A 16734-nucleotide genomic window follows, 5' to 3' on the forward strand; every position below is an offset into this window, starting at 1 on the left:
AGGCTGGGAGACGGCTCCATGGAGAAAATATACGCCATATAAGTGTGAGGACTTAGGTTTGAATCCCCAGAGCCCATGCCAAGCCAGGTGTGCACAGTGGTGCACGTCTGTCATCGAGTGCCCTATGCTGAGGCATGAGGCAGAGACGAGAGAATCACTGGAAGTGTGCCGGCCAGCTAGCCTGACGCAGTGGAGAATTATGAAGGGACTTTGTTTCAACCAGGAAGGAGGTAAGGACCTACACCTGAGGTTGTACTCAGACGTTCCCACATGGCAGAGAGAGAGAGAGAGAGAGACAGAGAGAGAGAAAGAGAGAGAGAGAGAGACAGAGACAGAGACAGAGAGACACAGACAAAAACACAGACACACAGACACACACAGACAGACACACACAGACTCACACAGAGACTCACACACAGAGAGACACACACAGACACACACATACACACAAACACACACAGACACACACAGAGACACACACACATGCACATGCTGTCATTCTTCTGGAAGACACATAGAAGGAGAAATTGTATAGTTTCTGAAGTCCTTATTCCCCACACTCTGTTCTACATGATTTGTAAATAAGACGTAAAGTCCAGTGTTTATGCTGAATAAGCTTTCTCTTTTTTGTTAGTATATTTCTTGTTATACTATTGGCACTTTTCCAGACTCTATTCTTCAAAATATCATTGACTCTGTTAGTAGCAGAATAGATTCTATAGCGTGTTTGTTTAAATGGGCATGCTGCTAGACCTCGAGTTTCCTTTAGTTTCTCCATTTCCTCAGGCTGAAGTTTGGAGTCTCTGTGCCTTGGGCTGCTGTCTCTACTGTAACTGAAGGGCTCCCTTCATTGCCATGGATACAAACCAGCCTGGTGTCACTCAGCACTGGGATGCTGAAGTGTACCTGCCTCTCTGCTCTCGACTTCTCTGTACTTCGGTGAAGAATCGCCTCAGCTCCTCTCACCTCTTTTAGTCCCCGTGCTTCATCCTGTGAAGTAGATGTTAATGTCTAGCAGTCTCTTCTATCTCCTAGGAAACTCATGCCTAAGAATTTATATTTTGATATGTATGCATTGAAGTTTTTTCTTATTTAATTTTTCCTTTACAGTAGAGTTAGGACATTGTAAGAGGGCATTCATACAGAGGTCTGAGGCTAGAGAGATGGCTGAGACGTTAAGAGCACAGTCTGCTCTTGCAGAGGACCTAGGTTCGATTCCCAGCACCCATACGATGACCCACAACTCTGTGTAATTCCAGTTCCAGGGGATCTGATGCCCCCTTCTGGCTTTTTCATGAACCAGGTTGTAGAAAGTTTTAATCTCAATTTGGGGTTTCTACCGTGCCTCAATCATTCCGTTTCCGGATAAAAGACACTTTTATTGCTTACACTAAGCCTTAATCAGCACAAGAGCTGGGCAGATATCTCTCTTCTGGGCCACTAGAATCTACTTTCCTATGGACAACCCTGAGTTAGTACTGTCTATGCTCTATCTGGCGGCTTCTCCTCCATTTACCTCCTCTCTCGTGGTTCTCCTCCGACCCCCCCCCCCCAAAGCCTGGGAACCCTAAACCACTTATGTCTCTTCTGCCCAACTAGCCGTCAGCATCTTTATTCACCAACCAGAAGTAACTTGGGGGCAGGATGGCATAGGTCTACCTGCCGCCTCTCTCATCTCTGGAACAACCAGAGGAACCAGTGTCAGCATTAGATACAAGCAGCACCAGGCCACTACAGTCAGGCATGGTGCACATGTGTCCATGCAGGCAAGCCATCTTGTACATAAATAAGTAAATAATTTAAAATAGAGATGCCAGGATAAGTACTTATCATTAAAAGATAGCATGAAGACAGATGGGGTTGGGAAGTACTCAACTTATTTATTTTACTTACTTTTTTTTCTATATGCCCATTTTCCCTGAGATGGTTGCCCATTTGGGATAATTTAACTTTGACTCAGAGCTTATGATTGACTTCTTCTTTAGCATCTTTAGAATATATTTATTTTTGTTCTGTTTATCTCATTTTTTTTTCTGGAACATGCTCTACACTCCAAAGTGATACCCAAGACCCAGAGATAGTCACAGCATTTGTGAAAGGAGAAGTGAGTGTGTGGAGTGGGTACACTACAAACTGGAGTGTGTGGGCTCTGTGGCCTTTCACCTCTCTGACCATGAGGCTCCATCCCTCTAAGATGATGAATACCCTGCATACGGAAGGTGTTCAGAGCTGAGCATACACTAAGCACCCTATGTTCGTAATGCGTTCAGATCAGAACAATACAGTAAGCACTGTGCATATGTAAGGTGTTCAGATCAGAACATACAGTAAGCACTGTGCATATGTAAGGTGTTCAGATCAGAACATACAGTAAGCACTGTGCATATGTAAGGTGTTCAGATCAGAACATACAGTAAGCACTGTGCATATGTAAGGTGTTCAGATTAGAACATACAGTAAGCACCCTGCATACATAAGGTGTTCAGAACAGAACATACAGTAAGCTCCACATGAGTGTTGGTTGGTGTTGTGCTTATGATGTCATTCATAGGGCGTGGCCAGCTGCTGGTCTCTAAGGCCAGCCCTACCAGCGAAAGCATGCAGCTGACCCAGAATGCTTTTCCTTTGACTAAGAGCTCAATTAAGGACCAGTTAGTGTCCAGCTGGCCCGTGTTCTGAGTAGATAAGCCTTGGCAGTTGTTCCCGACACTGAACTCTTGTTACTTGGACCAGTGAGTAATTAGGGTTCTTCAGTTTCTGTCTCTGCCTCTGAGTGAAATATAATGTGACCATCTTGAATTTCCCCAGGGTCAGTGATACAGTCTATCTAACTAAAACAACTGTAACAACTTTAGCAGAAAATCCAGCCACTTGAATATGTTTAGATAACAACAAGCAGCCAGGCGGTGGTGGCGCACGCCTGTAATCCCAGCACTCTGGGAGCCAGAGGTAGGCAGATTTCTGAATTCAAGGCCAGTCTGGTCTACAGAGTGAGTTCCAGGACAGCCAGGGCTACACAGAGAAACCCTGTCTCGGAAAAAAAAAAAATATCCAAAAAACCAAGGGGGGAAAAAAAAAAAGAAAAAAAGAAAAAACCAACCAACCAAAAACAAAACAAAACAAAACCCAACAAACAAAAATACCCAACCAACCACCAACCCCTACCCCACTACCCCAGTCTTTACAGGACCGGAGGAGAAAGCATATATGTTAGGCCGTCCGGGGGCAAGGAAGGAAGGTGTGACTTCTGGAGAGTGCACTCCTGCCTGCCATCCTTCCCAGGAATGTGGCGGCAGGGCTGCAGGAGAACAGAGAGAAGGCTCAGCCATGGTCTTCCTGTATTTTCTTCCAAGTACGGTGCCAACCAGTAGTCTTTGTGGATAATTGACACCTTCAGGGACAGTCTTGACACATAGCTTGCAGGACAGCTCGCCATCCCCCTGCGGTAGAGTCAGATCAAATGAGTTTCTGGGTCCCAGTGATGTGCGTTTCTTCTGTCATGTGATCAAACATGGCGCATGATTTCCCTGCTATGGGCTTCACGGTCCTTAAATGGTTAACTTGATCTTTGCCAAGATTAATTCTTCGCGTCTCCTTCTTCACTTGCTCAAATATCCAGAGGAACTCGCAGAAGGTAAGTGTTCATTTTTATCTCCTGCATATACCACTTAGTGCTGTGCTCAAGATCTCTCACTGCTGCAAGGCTGCAGCATAGCTTCCTAGAAGAGAAGGTGTTCTAAAGCCCAGATCAGGAACTAGTCGGTTCCATAGAAAACCTTTTAAATGAAGGCAATTGAGCTTTATATCTATTGTTAGTGAATATTTCCTTGTGAATGTATTTACATAACATGGAAAAATAGGATTAGTTACTAGAAGATGGAGTTGATGCTGGTTTTTTTTCAGATTATTTTAAGTTTTGACTTATGTGTGCATGCTTGAATTGGTGTATGCCATTTATACACTGAGTACTTGCAGAGGCCAGAAGGGGGTATCCACTCCCTCAGAGCTGGAGTTACAGTTGGTTGTGGGCCACCAACATGGATGCTGGGAACAGAACTCAAATCCTCTGGAACAGCAGCAAGTTTCCCTAAGCGCTGAGCCATTTCTCCAGACCCTGGTGCTTTCTTTGCATTTTCAAGTGCATTAGTAAAGCCAGGTGCAGTGGCATATGTAGTCAGCACTTGAGGGGTGGCGGTAGGAGGATCATTAGTTCAGGGTCACCCTCAGTTACATAGCAAACTTGATGCCAGTCTAGACTACATGAGACCCTGACATAACAGACAAAATAACTCCTAAAAATAAGGTTAAAGAAAGAAAATTATATATGTGAGTTAATCTTATAAAAAATGTTTGTTATTCATTATAACAAACATGTATATTAATAACCAGGAAAGACCTGTTTAAATTACAAGGGATTTCATAACTGTATTTCTGAGAGCCAGTAGAAGCAGGCCAACAGCCTGAGGCAGCCCTAGAGACTGTGGGGCTGGCCTCAACCCCTCTTTTCTCTCAGGTGTTCCCCGCCACCATAGAGCAACTTCTGATTTTTTTTTTTAAAGGAAATAATCAAGCTGATTTTGACTTTGACTTGAAGATAGTGGTCAAGACCATGTAGTAATGCTGTGATGGACACTTTTAATTTTATTTATTTAGGAAATAAAGATCTAGTAAAACCTTTGTCTTCATTTCATTACCTGTTTCTATGAGAAAATATCTTGTCAGAAGCAACCTACAGGAGAGAGGATCTATTTAGCTTACAGTTCTAGGTTGCAGTCCATCATTGTGGGAAAGTTAAGGCAGAAACTTTAAGCAGCTGATCACACCCCCGACCAAGGGCAGAGAGAAAACACATGTCTATGTATTCGCTGTGCCCAGCCTACTTTCTCCATTCTTCTATAGTCTGGGACCCAAACCCAAGGCATGGTGTTGCCCCAAGTGGGTGTGTTTCCTCACCTCGTTAATGTAATGAAGATTGTCCCCCAGATGCTCCTACCAGGTGACTAGATTGTCTCTCATTGACAATTGAAATTGTCCATCACAACATTCTTACAGGGTCTGCAAGACCACTGTCTTCAAGTGAAAGCCAAAATCAGCTTCTCTCTTATTTTTGTAACATCAGGTCTTAAAGGATGTGTTTGAAAATGCATTATCAGTATCTTTCACTGTGACTATTTTTTTAAAGACAAGTTCTCAATATATAGCTCATGCTGGGCACAAAAGTGTGGTCTTCAGCTTCCTGAGTGTTGGGATTACAGGTTTGTCCCATGTCCAGCTTCTTTCTTACAGCTTTAACCAAGCCTGAAGTAGGTTTCTATTCTCAGTCTTTCTAGACAAATCCTAAGATGCAATGCTAAAGAGATTGCATAGGAGCAACAGGATGGGAGGTGCAGAGAACGGCCTAGGAGGCCGCCGAGGGTAGAGTGGGCTGGGCTGCCCCCCATGGAGAGAGAGCATCACAAGACAGAGGACGATGCTGTGCATTTGCATGTTGTGTTCCTGTGTTGGTCCTCACACAATCTCCCATTCTCTATGTTCCAGCTAAAGAGGAATTTGTCGGCAATGGGCAGAAGTTCTTTATCGGTAGGTGGCAATTGATAAGAGTTATATGTTTCTTGCTTTTAAGTGCTATTCATACTACCTGGGTGCCTTGCTGAGATGAATCTCTGTAACTTGTTTCTTGTTCTGACTTCCCTCTGTCTGTTTTTCCCCCATCAATAATCTGACCTATTGATTACTCATTGTTATTTATATAATTTAACTTGGATTTCTTTTAATTATTTGGTCAAACATGCATATGTTCATTTCATCCCCAGACCATTCTATAACTTATTTGTCTCACTCTAAAGAGATGAGTTTCATGGCTACTAAGACTATCTTTTATATCCACATTCTATAATCTGTCACCCAAGGAGAGTTCTCTAAAGGATCAGACCTCCCTGATAGAATCACCCTGGACCCTCTCCCCCCTGTTCACAAGACAGAATTGCAGCACAGAGCTGTAGTCTAAATGCTAGAATGTTATCTCCAAGCCTGGACGTGCTTTGGGATCATTGGAGGAGAACTAAGACACAAGGGGCTGCCTTCCTGCCTCACTTCCAGAATTATTGACCCCAAAGCCAGTGAGTGAGGGTGGGCAGGGTAAGCAGCTACACAGGGTAGGGAATAGGGGGTCCAAGCAGGGCCAAGGGAAATCTGTGGACAGTGGTGGCCTGGTACAGTGGTCAGGGTCAGAAGAGACAGAACAGTAGCTGATGGCCAGTCTCTGATAACCCACAATCTCCATCAAGGTGTGCCCTAGCCCTGGGATGTCGCTGGATATAAGTGACAATAAGAGCCAGGGCTGAGGAGGAGGATGCACATGAGGAGAAGGGATGTTTACAGCGACTCCTGTAGTGTAGTTATGTTGTAAGGGCTGATGAAGGCCCATGATTTATCTATCTATCTATCTATCTATCTATCTATCTATCTATCTATCTATCTATCTATAAAACTGTGTCTGTGTGTTTATAGATGCATATAGTTTCTGACTCTACCTTCAGAGAGGACCTGCAAGTGGCTGTGGAAATACCAAAAAGGCTTTTGATGCTGTGGCAGGAAAAGGATTCTAAGAATTCAGCCAGGGATAATGACTAAGGTGCCCTAACTTTGCAGTGATCCTATGTAATCACCTAAGTTGTCTGTGGCAGCATATCCATCTGAAAAATGGGAGCTGTAAGACTACCCAGTGTCTCCACCCTGACCACAGAGCTTCTGCAGAAGGCCCCAGCTGCTCGCCCTGAGGCCCTGCTTCCTCTTTACCTCTACCAAAGGAATTCTTCAGGAACAAGCCAGGTCACAGACTTACAGTTCAAAGGGCTCTTCACGCACTGCTCACACCCAACTCAGCATTAATCCCCTGCCCCCATGTGGTCTGTCTGTGGCCCCTTCCTCAGCACCATTTCTCACCACCTCCCCATTGTTCATTAGCACGAAGCTTTTCAAACCACTCACTGTATCTGGAATTTGATCCTTTCTGCAGACAGCACCTTAGCCGGCTCTCTACACTCCTGCAGCTTCTGTCGACAGCTTTGCAGGTCCTCTTACCAAACCGTCCATCCTAATAAACCACTGCCACTCTCTGACCTACCTCCTTCCCAAGCCTTTACTTCTATTGTTCTCCATGATTGTTTTGTGTTTCCTCCTCCATGAATTGCACATTTCCTGAGAAGATGACCTGGATTGTTTGATCACTGTTATCTAGCATAATCCCTGGCATACAGTGGATTCTAGATGCCACTTACAAACACCTTATGGGACATCACTAGCTGCTTCTTGTTTTGTTTGATATTTCAAGATGAGGTCTCGCTCAATGGGTGTCCTGGAACTCACTCGGTCTTTTGACCAGGCTGACTTTGAACTCACAGAGTTCCTCCTGGCTCTGCATCTGACTAAATACGTGCGTGTTACCACGCCCGGTGTGCCACCACGCCCAACTCACTGTCTGCTTCTTACAGCAGCTATCTATCCTGCCCTGGCTTCCAACATTTTGTGTATTTCCTCCCTCTTCAGCTGGTTTCCGCCGCAGCATGCGCCTCTGTCGCAGGAAGTCTCACTTCAGCCGGCTGCACGCCAGCATGGGCTGCACCTGCAGTTGCTACAGTGCAGTGGGTGCTCCTTACGAGGAGGTAGTGAGGTACCAGCGGCAGCCAGCAGACAAACACCGCCTCATAGTGCTTGTGGGTATGTCATGCTCTGCTCAGTTCTGGGAGTTATCCTAGATTTAATGTTTTGTGTTGATAGTAACAATAAAGTGGGACTCTTTATAGACTTTTCACCTAGGAATGTTTTAGAGGTCTGCTTGTATTTCTTTATAAGAAAGCTTTCAAAAGGCAAGCTTCCTTTGCTGCCTCCTCTGCCTCCTCTTCTCCTTTGACCTACAGTTGAACATGGTGTGGTATGATGTGTAAGAACCTGTATATTAACAATCTCTGATATGATGAGGTTATACCTGATTTATACTTTTATTTGTTTAGAATTTGGTCTAGAAGCATGCATGATCCACCCCAGCCTGCATCAGTAGTCCATATTAAGAACATAGCTAAGAGAAATTCCGCTTCTCTAAGAAATGTTTAGCCACCTTCTTTGTAAAGTGTCTAAATCTCCTGGATGTACCTAGAACAGGACTTGGGTGCCCTGGTTTTGTGGCGACGATCTCTGCAAACTTGGCTCCCTGAAGCAGTGATAGCTTGCGTCCCACCTCCAGCAGGGCCTGACAGTGCTTACTCAACTACCTGTTGGAAATGTTACAGCATCCATGGGTGACAGAGTTGCATCCTGATTGAGACTTTGTCTCAGATTATCTGATGCAAGCCCAGTGAAGTCTCAGAGGACTGACAGTGGTAGAGTTCCCTGGAGATGACAGATCCTGTGATTCCACACTGACTCCCTGAATGTCGGCCTGGTGTGGGTTATTTCACGAGTCACTGGGAGAATGATGCTTTCTGGGTTTGTTCCAATCCTAAGAAGGTTTACTACAGAGTTTCCCTAAAAACACACTTGCTGTCAAGTTTCTGCAGCAGCATGACTGCAGGGACGGCTGTGGCATGTCACCATGTGCACCCACGTCTAACTGTTCCTGCTGTGGCCTCTGTCATTTGTCAGGACCTTCAGGTGTTGGAGTCAATGAACTGAGAAGACAGCTCATTGGATGCAACCCCAGCTGTTTTCAAAGCGCGGTGCCACGTACGTCCGTTTGTCTTTCTTGGTGGCTCGGGTTTTGGTGAAACTTGGTCTCTGGGTGTGCTGGGGTCACTTTACTGTCACATCTTTTGTTGTAAAAATGTAAGGACCAGTCAGTCCTTAAGTCATTCCACCTATATTTGCTTTAATAACTATGTCAGTATAATAGCATAGTGTGTTAGGCTAAGCTTTCAAAAGATAATTCTTATATCTTTTCCTTTTGAAGTGGAAGAGAGTGGACAATGTGTGGGAGTCAGTTCTCTCCTCCTACCATGTTGGCTTCTGAGAATCAAACCCAGGTTGGCAGACTTGGTGGCAAAGCATCTATGCCCACTTAGCCATCTCCTTGGCTCTTTAACTTTTCTTAGTCATATATATTGTAGGGAGTGGTTCTGATGCTTTGACCTGCCTGTGAATGCTGAAGGTCCTGTTCCCCAAATGGTTCTTGATTGATAAATAAGCTAGAGGCTAATGTTGGGACAGAAGAGGTGGGACTTCCAGGCTCTCACAGGCAGGCTAGGAGGAGAAAAGGAATTCACCATGCTTCAGAGAGAGAGAGAGAGAGAGAGAGACAGAGAGAGAGAGAGACAGAGAGAGGCAGGCAGAGGGAGAGGGAGAGGGAGAGGGAGAGGGAGAGGGAGAGGGAGAGGGAGAGGGAGAGGGAGAGGGAGAGGGAGAGGGAGAGGGAGAGGGAGAGGGAGAGGGAGAGGGAGAGGGAGAGGGAGCGTCACCAGCCAGCTCTTGGGTAGAGTGGCCATTGGCTGCTTCCCCAGGCAGGAGATTGGAAATGCAACTAATAAAAATGTATGGTGCTGAGCAAAGAGAAGGCACCAGGCAACTAAACTAAGGGCAGCAGCATTGAGCAAAGAGTAAAGGAAAAGGAGAGCTAGCTGTAGGAGGCTGAGAAGAGCCCAGCTTAGCCATAAAGCAGGTTAAAAATGAACTGTGTGTGCGCGCATGTGTATATGTGTGTGTGTGCATGTGTGTGCGTGTATATGTGTGTGTGCATGTGTGTGGGGGTGGGTGAGTGGGTGGTGTTCACAGATTCAAGGGAACCAGGGAGGGGGCTGGTAGCCCGTGGTCCACCTGGAGCTTAAAGCGGGGTAGTAGAAACTACACGCTATGATATATGACCATTAAAGATACAGTGTTTTTATAGTAATGGCCAACATAATCTTTATCATCTTTCTCACACTATTCCTGGAACCTTTATATTATTTATTTTTACCTAAAACTTTTAATATCTCCATATATAATTTTATATACATTTCTAAATATTATTATATACCTTTGGCTTTTTAAAACCACATTTTCTTATTTCCTTTTCCTTATGGTTTCCCATAAGGAAAATGTTCCCAGTTTGCCATTACCCTAAGAGATAATCTTCCAGACATTCCTCCACTGCCCATGGAGAGCAATGAATATACTTCTATGCTTGAAGACCTTGGAAAACTTCAAGTCTAATATGTTACTATGTGTTTTTAAATGATTTATTTGTTTTTATTTTATGTGCATCAATGTTTTGATTGCATACATGTCTATCTGAGGGTGTTGGGTCCCCTGGAACTGGAGTTACAGACAGTTGTGAGCTGCCGTGTGGATACCAGAAATTGAACCCAGGTCCTCTGGAAGAGCAGCCAGTGCTCTTAACTGCTGAGCCATCTCTCCATCCCCATTATTGTGTATTTCTAGTAAAGTTTAACTTTCAATAAATAAAAAAAAGCCCACATGAGAACACTTACTTTATTATAAAATAGAGACGATCTGGCTTAAGATCCCTAATTTTCAGCAAATGAAAGTCTATAAGGATGCGTATTCTATGGGATAAAGATTAGTGGGTTTTTTTTTTTTTCCCCGAGACAGGGTTTCTCTGTGTTGCTCTGGCTGTCCTGGAACTCACTCTGTAGACCAGGCTGTCCTTGAACTCAGAAATCTGCCTGCCTCTGCCTCCCAAGTGCTGGAATTAAAGGTGTGTGCCACCACCGCCCAGCAAGATTAGTGTTTTGTCTGAGGCACTGAGATGAAAAAAATTTTTTAAAGATTTATTTATGTATGAGAGTACACTATTGCTGTTCTCAGACACACCAGAAGAGGGCATCAGATCCCATTACAGATGGTTATGAGCCACCATGTGGTTGCTGGGAACTGAACTCATGACATCTGCAAGAGTAGTCAGTGCTCTTAACCACTGAGCCATCTCTCCAGCCCTCTGAGATAAAAATTTTTAAAAGAGGAATATGAAAAATCTGTCAAGTACTGAGACATATCAGTATATGAATGGCTTGGGGAAAGAACATCGGGGTATTCATAGAGGTTTGTTTTTCAGTAAGAAAAAGTCACTCTGTAAGATGGTTTCCAATGAGTGCATGCTTCAAGGAAGATGGGGACACTTGGAAGATTGTAGAATTTCATTGGTGTTCCCTGCATTCTGGGGAAGCATAAGACTGTTGTCAGAATTTTAACTGGAATGGCAGTCCAATAGGGGCAATGGTGGAGTCATCCCATGCACACTATATAATTCACTACCTCTGGGGAGCCTTTAGTTTTGCTGGCTTTTCTTGTCCTCAGTAGGAAACTTCAGGAGAAACTGCATAGTATGTGCTCATTGTTGTTGTCAATAAACAATCAATAAATCACTTTTAGATATTTGGGGGAACTTGTGTTTTCCATACCAGATGCCATTGAAATATAACACTGAGGAGTCTAAATCTAAATTAGTGGTTCTTAACCTGTGGTCCCAACCTCTTTGAGGGCTGAACAATCCTTCCATAGGACTAGCCTAAGACCATCAGAAAATATAGGTATTTACATTGTGATTCATTACAGTAGCAAAATTATAGTTATGAAGTAGCAATGAAAATAATTTTATGGTAGGGGCTCACCTCAAAATGAGGAACTGTATTAAACAATTGTAGCATTAGGGAGGTTGAGAATGTCTCATTTAAATTAAAGAGGCCACATCAAAGAATCAAATTGAACACAGATTTGGCAAGTTTTCCCCTTTCTTTGTCTCCAAAGCCTCTGCTTTGATATTCATGCTTTGCCAACATTGCAGAATGCCATGGGCTTTCTCTCTCTCAAATCTGAGACAATCTGTTGTAATAAAAAGCAGTTTAGGAGGAAACATTCATCTTATGATGTGAGCAAGTTGCTTACTTTCCAAAAGCTGCAGCTACTTATCAGTAAAATAACAACAGATCTGGTAAGCAGTGTGAGAGGTACAGTAAGATCATCAGAAGTACATCATCCAAACCACACATTGTTATTGCTAGGATAAAATAGACATGCTCCTTGAGCCTTACATTTAGTTCAGTATTACCTAAATCACAGCAGGTGTTTTTCTGTCTGATAGTATGATACTTTCTTCCCACACCATGAGCAATCAATAAAGGTTTGTAATCGGTGGAAGCTGACATGGAAGCGCTCACTTTCTTACAACAGTTCAGGGTTCCTCTCTTGGTTCCAGCATCTTGTCTATCGGTTATTTGTTTTAGTTGGCAATTTCTATCCAAGTGTGTATCAGTATGTATTTCTGAAAGTTTCCATTATCTTCCTTGGTAGATACCACCCGTTCCCCAAAGAGTTATGAAATGGACGGACGTGAGTATCACTACGTGTCAAGGGAAACATTTGAAAGTCTCATGTATGGACACAGGTAAGGTTCAGAAGGCAATTCTTCTGGTTATTTGATAGTAGTCCATTGTTATGCATTATCCAAAGCTCTCAGCAATAAGCCCTCGTTTCTGAAGAGCTGAGAAAGCCACATACACTGATTTTCTAGAGCCAGAGACGCAAGCTTCAGAGAAATTGAGTCCTTGGTTTTCTAGATTTTTTTCTTGTTCATTTTGTATTGGCAAGATTCTCATACCATCAGAACCCCATCCTATTGCAGGTCACACTTGAGTCCTAGTTTGCTATCTATTTCTATGAAAAACACCATGATTGAAAGCAGCTTGGAAGGAAAGGGTTTATTTGACGTGCAAGTCCACATCCCAGGTAACCACTGAGGAAAGTCTGGACAGGAGCTCAAGGCCTCAGCTTGGAGGCAGAAGATAACAGAGAAGCCATGGGGGAGTGCTGCTTACTGGTTTGCTCCTCCTGGCTTACTCAGCCACCTTTCTTACACAACCCAGGATCACCCGCTCATAGGTGACACTGCCCACAGTGCCAGGGCTGGGCCCTCCAATCTCAATCATTGACTTAGAAAACACGCTCACAGACTGGCCTCTAGGTAGTCTGATGGAGGCCATCCCGCAGCTGAAAGTCCCTTTCCAGGTAACTCTAGCTTAGGTAAAGTGGATAAAAAATTAACCAGCACAGTTCATGTGACTACTGCTGATGTTTTACTTGTGAAGGTCGTTTCCTTTGTCTTGTTCCTATAGGATGCTGGAGTACGGTGAGCACAAGGGCCACCTGTATGGAACTAGCGTGAATGCTGTACACGCAGTCCTTGATGAAGGGAAGGTCTGCATCATGGATTTGGAGCCTCAGGTGGGTCTGCAGTAGCACTTTTCCCATCATGCTAAGTCACAAGCATGTAACGTCATCCGTGCTGTGCGCAAGGCTAAGGCTATAACCAAGACATCCTATTCAGCTAAAGTTTTTTTGTTTTGCTTTGTTTTGTTTTGTTTTTCTGAGACAGGGTTTCTCTGTGTAGCTCTGGTGGTCCTGGAACTCACTTTGTAGACCAGGCTGGCCTTGAACTCCAAATACTGGGATTAAAGGCATAGGCCACCATTGTCCTGCTCAGCTAAATGTTTAAGAATAAAACCATCTCTCATATCAGGGCCAGGCCATTCCTTGAAATGTTAATGGGAGACATTTTTGTCTTTGTTGGAAAGTTTTACTTTTCATACCTAGAACCAGAGCTTGAGTGCATAGCCATAAAGGAAGAAGTCCCAATCTTTACTGCTTTGAATACAGAGCACAAACTTGTCACAGTAACCTTGTGTGGGAGGAGCTACTGCCTAAGCTCTGTGCTGGCAAGATTGTCTTATGTTCTTGAACCACATGTGCAGAGAGTAGGGATGGTTTCTCCTACTCGTGTAGACCCAGTTTTTCCATCCTTGCACTTTCTTTAGTCACTTAATGTGAATTACTTTGCATGGTAAAGAAAATTAGGAGAAAAGTGATGTGCTCTTCCCTGGGTCAGAGCTAGTGGTCAGAAAGATGAAGTGGTGTCCAGAGTGACGTGCTGGCCAGAGGAAAATGAAAAGAGGGCAAAATGGCCCTTTCCCCAATTTTGTTTTTGTCACATGAAGTGCTACATAGGAGTCTATGCTCAGTAAACAGCATTGTCATATTTAAGACATATTTCAATATATCAATAGCTACTCAAAGGTACAAAGATTCTAACTTAATTTTGATTCTAGAACCATAATTATTAAAATGTTTGGATTTTACAACTGAGGACTTGGGGGGGGCACATGAGACTATGATCATGTTGACTACAGAAAGCTAGGACTTCTATTTTTTATTTTTAAAGAGCGAATAATGTGTATTTGAATATGCTGGTGTTGAAGCTATAGGATGCCTTTCAGGAGTCAGTTCTCTAATACAGCAGGCTGCAGGGATCGGACAGGGCTCATAAGTCCTGCGTGGTAACTGCTTCTACAGCTGAGCCACCTTCCTGCCCCACTTCTACCTTTGCATTTAATTTTTTTGTAGGATATTCAGCTGGCTCGGACGCGTGAGCTGAAGCCCTATGTTATATTTATTAAGCCACCTAACTTGGGCTCCATGAAACACTCTCGGAAGAACGCTAAGATTATCACTGACTACTTTGTGGACATGAAGTTGAAGGTAGGCCACACCCGAATCCTGGTTATGGGAGGTGGAGAACCACCGGCGGCCGGGCTGAAAGCCTTTCCCTGTTTGACTCTTTATTTGATCCTCTTCTCAGGAGCACCTCAAGAGAATGGTTTTAAAAAATAAAAACCACTGTTGTTTCCACAGAACCCTTTGGAAGTTTTAATGAGTAGTCTTTATAATTTATCTTTTTTAGCTCACCATTGGTGCTGCCCACCTTTAATCCCGGCACTGTGTAGGCAGATCTTTGAGTTCGAGGCCAGGCCTACACAGTGAGTCTCAGGACAGCCAGGGCTACACAGACTTGACTTGGAAAACAAACAAATTAAAACCCAAAACAAATAAAAACCCCCAAATTTATCTTTTCAATTAGATATCATTTGCAGTTATTAAAATGAGGTTTAATAAATACTATTTTTCTGAGCTTAATAAAAGACCCATAAGTCACAATCTGCAAAGCCAAACAAAAGTATGCATAAGGCTATTTCTATATTTGAATTTTTAGTTAAATACTTTGTAAAATGTTGTACTGTGTATACCTCATCTATAAAATAAGATATTTCACAAAAGTATTAATAATGATACAAGAGGAACAGTCAGGTGAACTCATCCTAGGAAAGGTTTTCTTTTTATGAATGGTTATGTGTATTTAAATACATTAAATTCACTTCAGAAATTATAATCCATAGCATATGACTTACTAAAATGTAGAAATCTCAAGTGCATATATCTCAGTGAATTTTTATATGTATGCACCCAAATTATCATCCAGATCCAAACATTACAGCTGTGTGTGTGTATGTATGTATAACAAGATCTACTGTCTCAGGGCCAGTGAGATGGCTCAATGGTTAAAGGTATCTGCCACCAAGCCTGATGACATTTTGATCCCTAGGACCCACATAGCAGAGTCCTCTTTGCTTAACACACACACACACACACACACACACACACACACACACACACACACTAACACAGACAGACAGACAGACATATACATTATAGTAAGTATACAGTTCAATAGTATTGACTATTTACATTGTGAAATAGAATTTTTGCCTTGAAAACTAAAAAAAAAAAGTATGACAGCTTCACAAATCTGCACATCCTTTTGCCCAGGGGCCATTGCTAATCTCCATACTGTTCCAATTTTATGATGTCCATCAAGTCAAAACAAGTCAAAAGTATTTTTCTATTACCCCTAAGTAGTTTTCTTTCTATATTTTTTTCAATTACCATTAAACTATGGTTTTCCAATTTGGCCTTTTGATGTCTGTGGACATAACGGTCTATTTTCTAAGTCTTTGGGCTTTTAAATCTGTGTCTGTGTTAGGCATGGGGGCACACGGGAAACCTCAGCACTTGGGGCAGTGAGGCAGAAGAAGCGCCAATGTAAAGCTGGCCTAGCCTCGAACTCAGAAATCCACCTGCCTCTGCCTCCCAAGTGCTGGGATTACAGGTGTGCGCCACCAACGCCCGGCGACATAATTGTTCTTATAAATACCCGTGAGGCATTTATAACTCACAACTTTGCCAGCAGAACACCTGATGTCTTATTGCCTGTGCCATTCATATTTTTCAATCTCTCCTGAAGGATGAAGACCTACAAGAGATGGAGGAGTTAGCCCAGAAACTGGAGAGTCAGTTTGGCCAGTTTTTTGATCACGTGATTGTGAATGACAACTTGCAAGATGCATGTGCCCAGCTGTTGTCTGCCATACAGAAGGCTCAGGAAGACCTGCAGTGGGTACCAGAAGCATGGGTTTCCCCTGGCACTGAATCTTAATCTAGTCTCCTGTTTAAAATGGGAAGCTTAATAGTGTGTCCTAAAGATCCAGAATACCAGCAGCCATTGCAAAGAGCAGTACTTGACCCATTAGAAGTGCAGCCATGAAGTGCTTATTGTGTGGCTATCGACAGCTTCCAATAGTCATATGGATCTACTCATTTGGCTCTCAGGCATTTCCCGCTTTTTCTCCATATGAGCTAATGCGAGGGATGGGAATAGTCATTGAATGTGAGATTTCATATGGTGTTTGTGATTTAGCTTTCAAAAGTCTCTTCTAAATAAATCAGACTATTTAATGACAAACTGTATTCTTATTGTAATGTAAACTATTTTCTTATTTCTGTTTATTTTACAAAAGTGCCTAGTTGACCAACTAAGGTAAGAACGGTTAGCACACACACATCTACGAAGGAAGCCTA

At 43.2% G+C, this 16734-nt stretch overlaps 1 protein-coding gene across 1 annotated transcript in view; it reads left to right on the top strand.

Moving 5' to 3' along the window:
- Positions 1–16608, top strand: part of Mpp4 (MAGUK p55 scaffold protein 4) — a 40764-nt gene extending 24156 nt beyond the window's left edge. Inside the window, exons 14-21 of the mRNA XM_052193395.1 lie at positions 3620–3634; positions 5539–5580; positions 7549–7719; positions 8641–8721; positions 12280–12373; positions 13101–13209; positions 14386–14520; positions 16121–16608. Of these exons, the coding sequence (XP_052049355.1) occupies positions 3620–3634; positions 5539–5580; positions 7549–7719; positions 8641–8721; positions 12280–12373; positions 13101–13209; positions 14386–14520; positions 16121–16312 (839 nt within the window). The 3' untranslated portion in view covers positions 16313–16608. The remainder of the gene's footprint in view (positions 1–3619; positions 3635–5538; positions 5581–7548; positions 7720–8640; positions 8722–12279; positions 12374–13100; positions 13210–14385; positions 14521–16120) is intronic.
- The last annotated feature ends 126 nt before the right edge of the window (positions 16609–16734 follow it).

The sequence above is a fragment of the Apodemus sylvaticus genome, chromosome 9 (genome assembly GCF_947179515.1).
Source record: "Apodemus sylvaticus chromosome 9, mApoSyl1.1, whole genome shotgun sequence".
NCBI lineage: Eukaryota > Metazoa > Chordata > Mammalia > Rodentia > Muridae > Apodemus > Apodemus sylvaticus.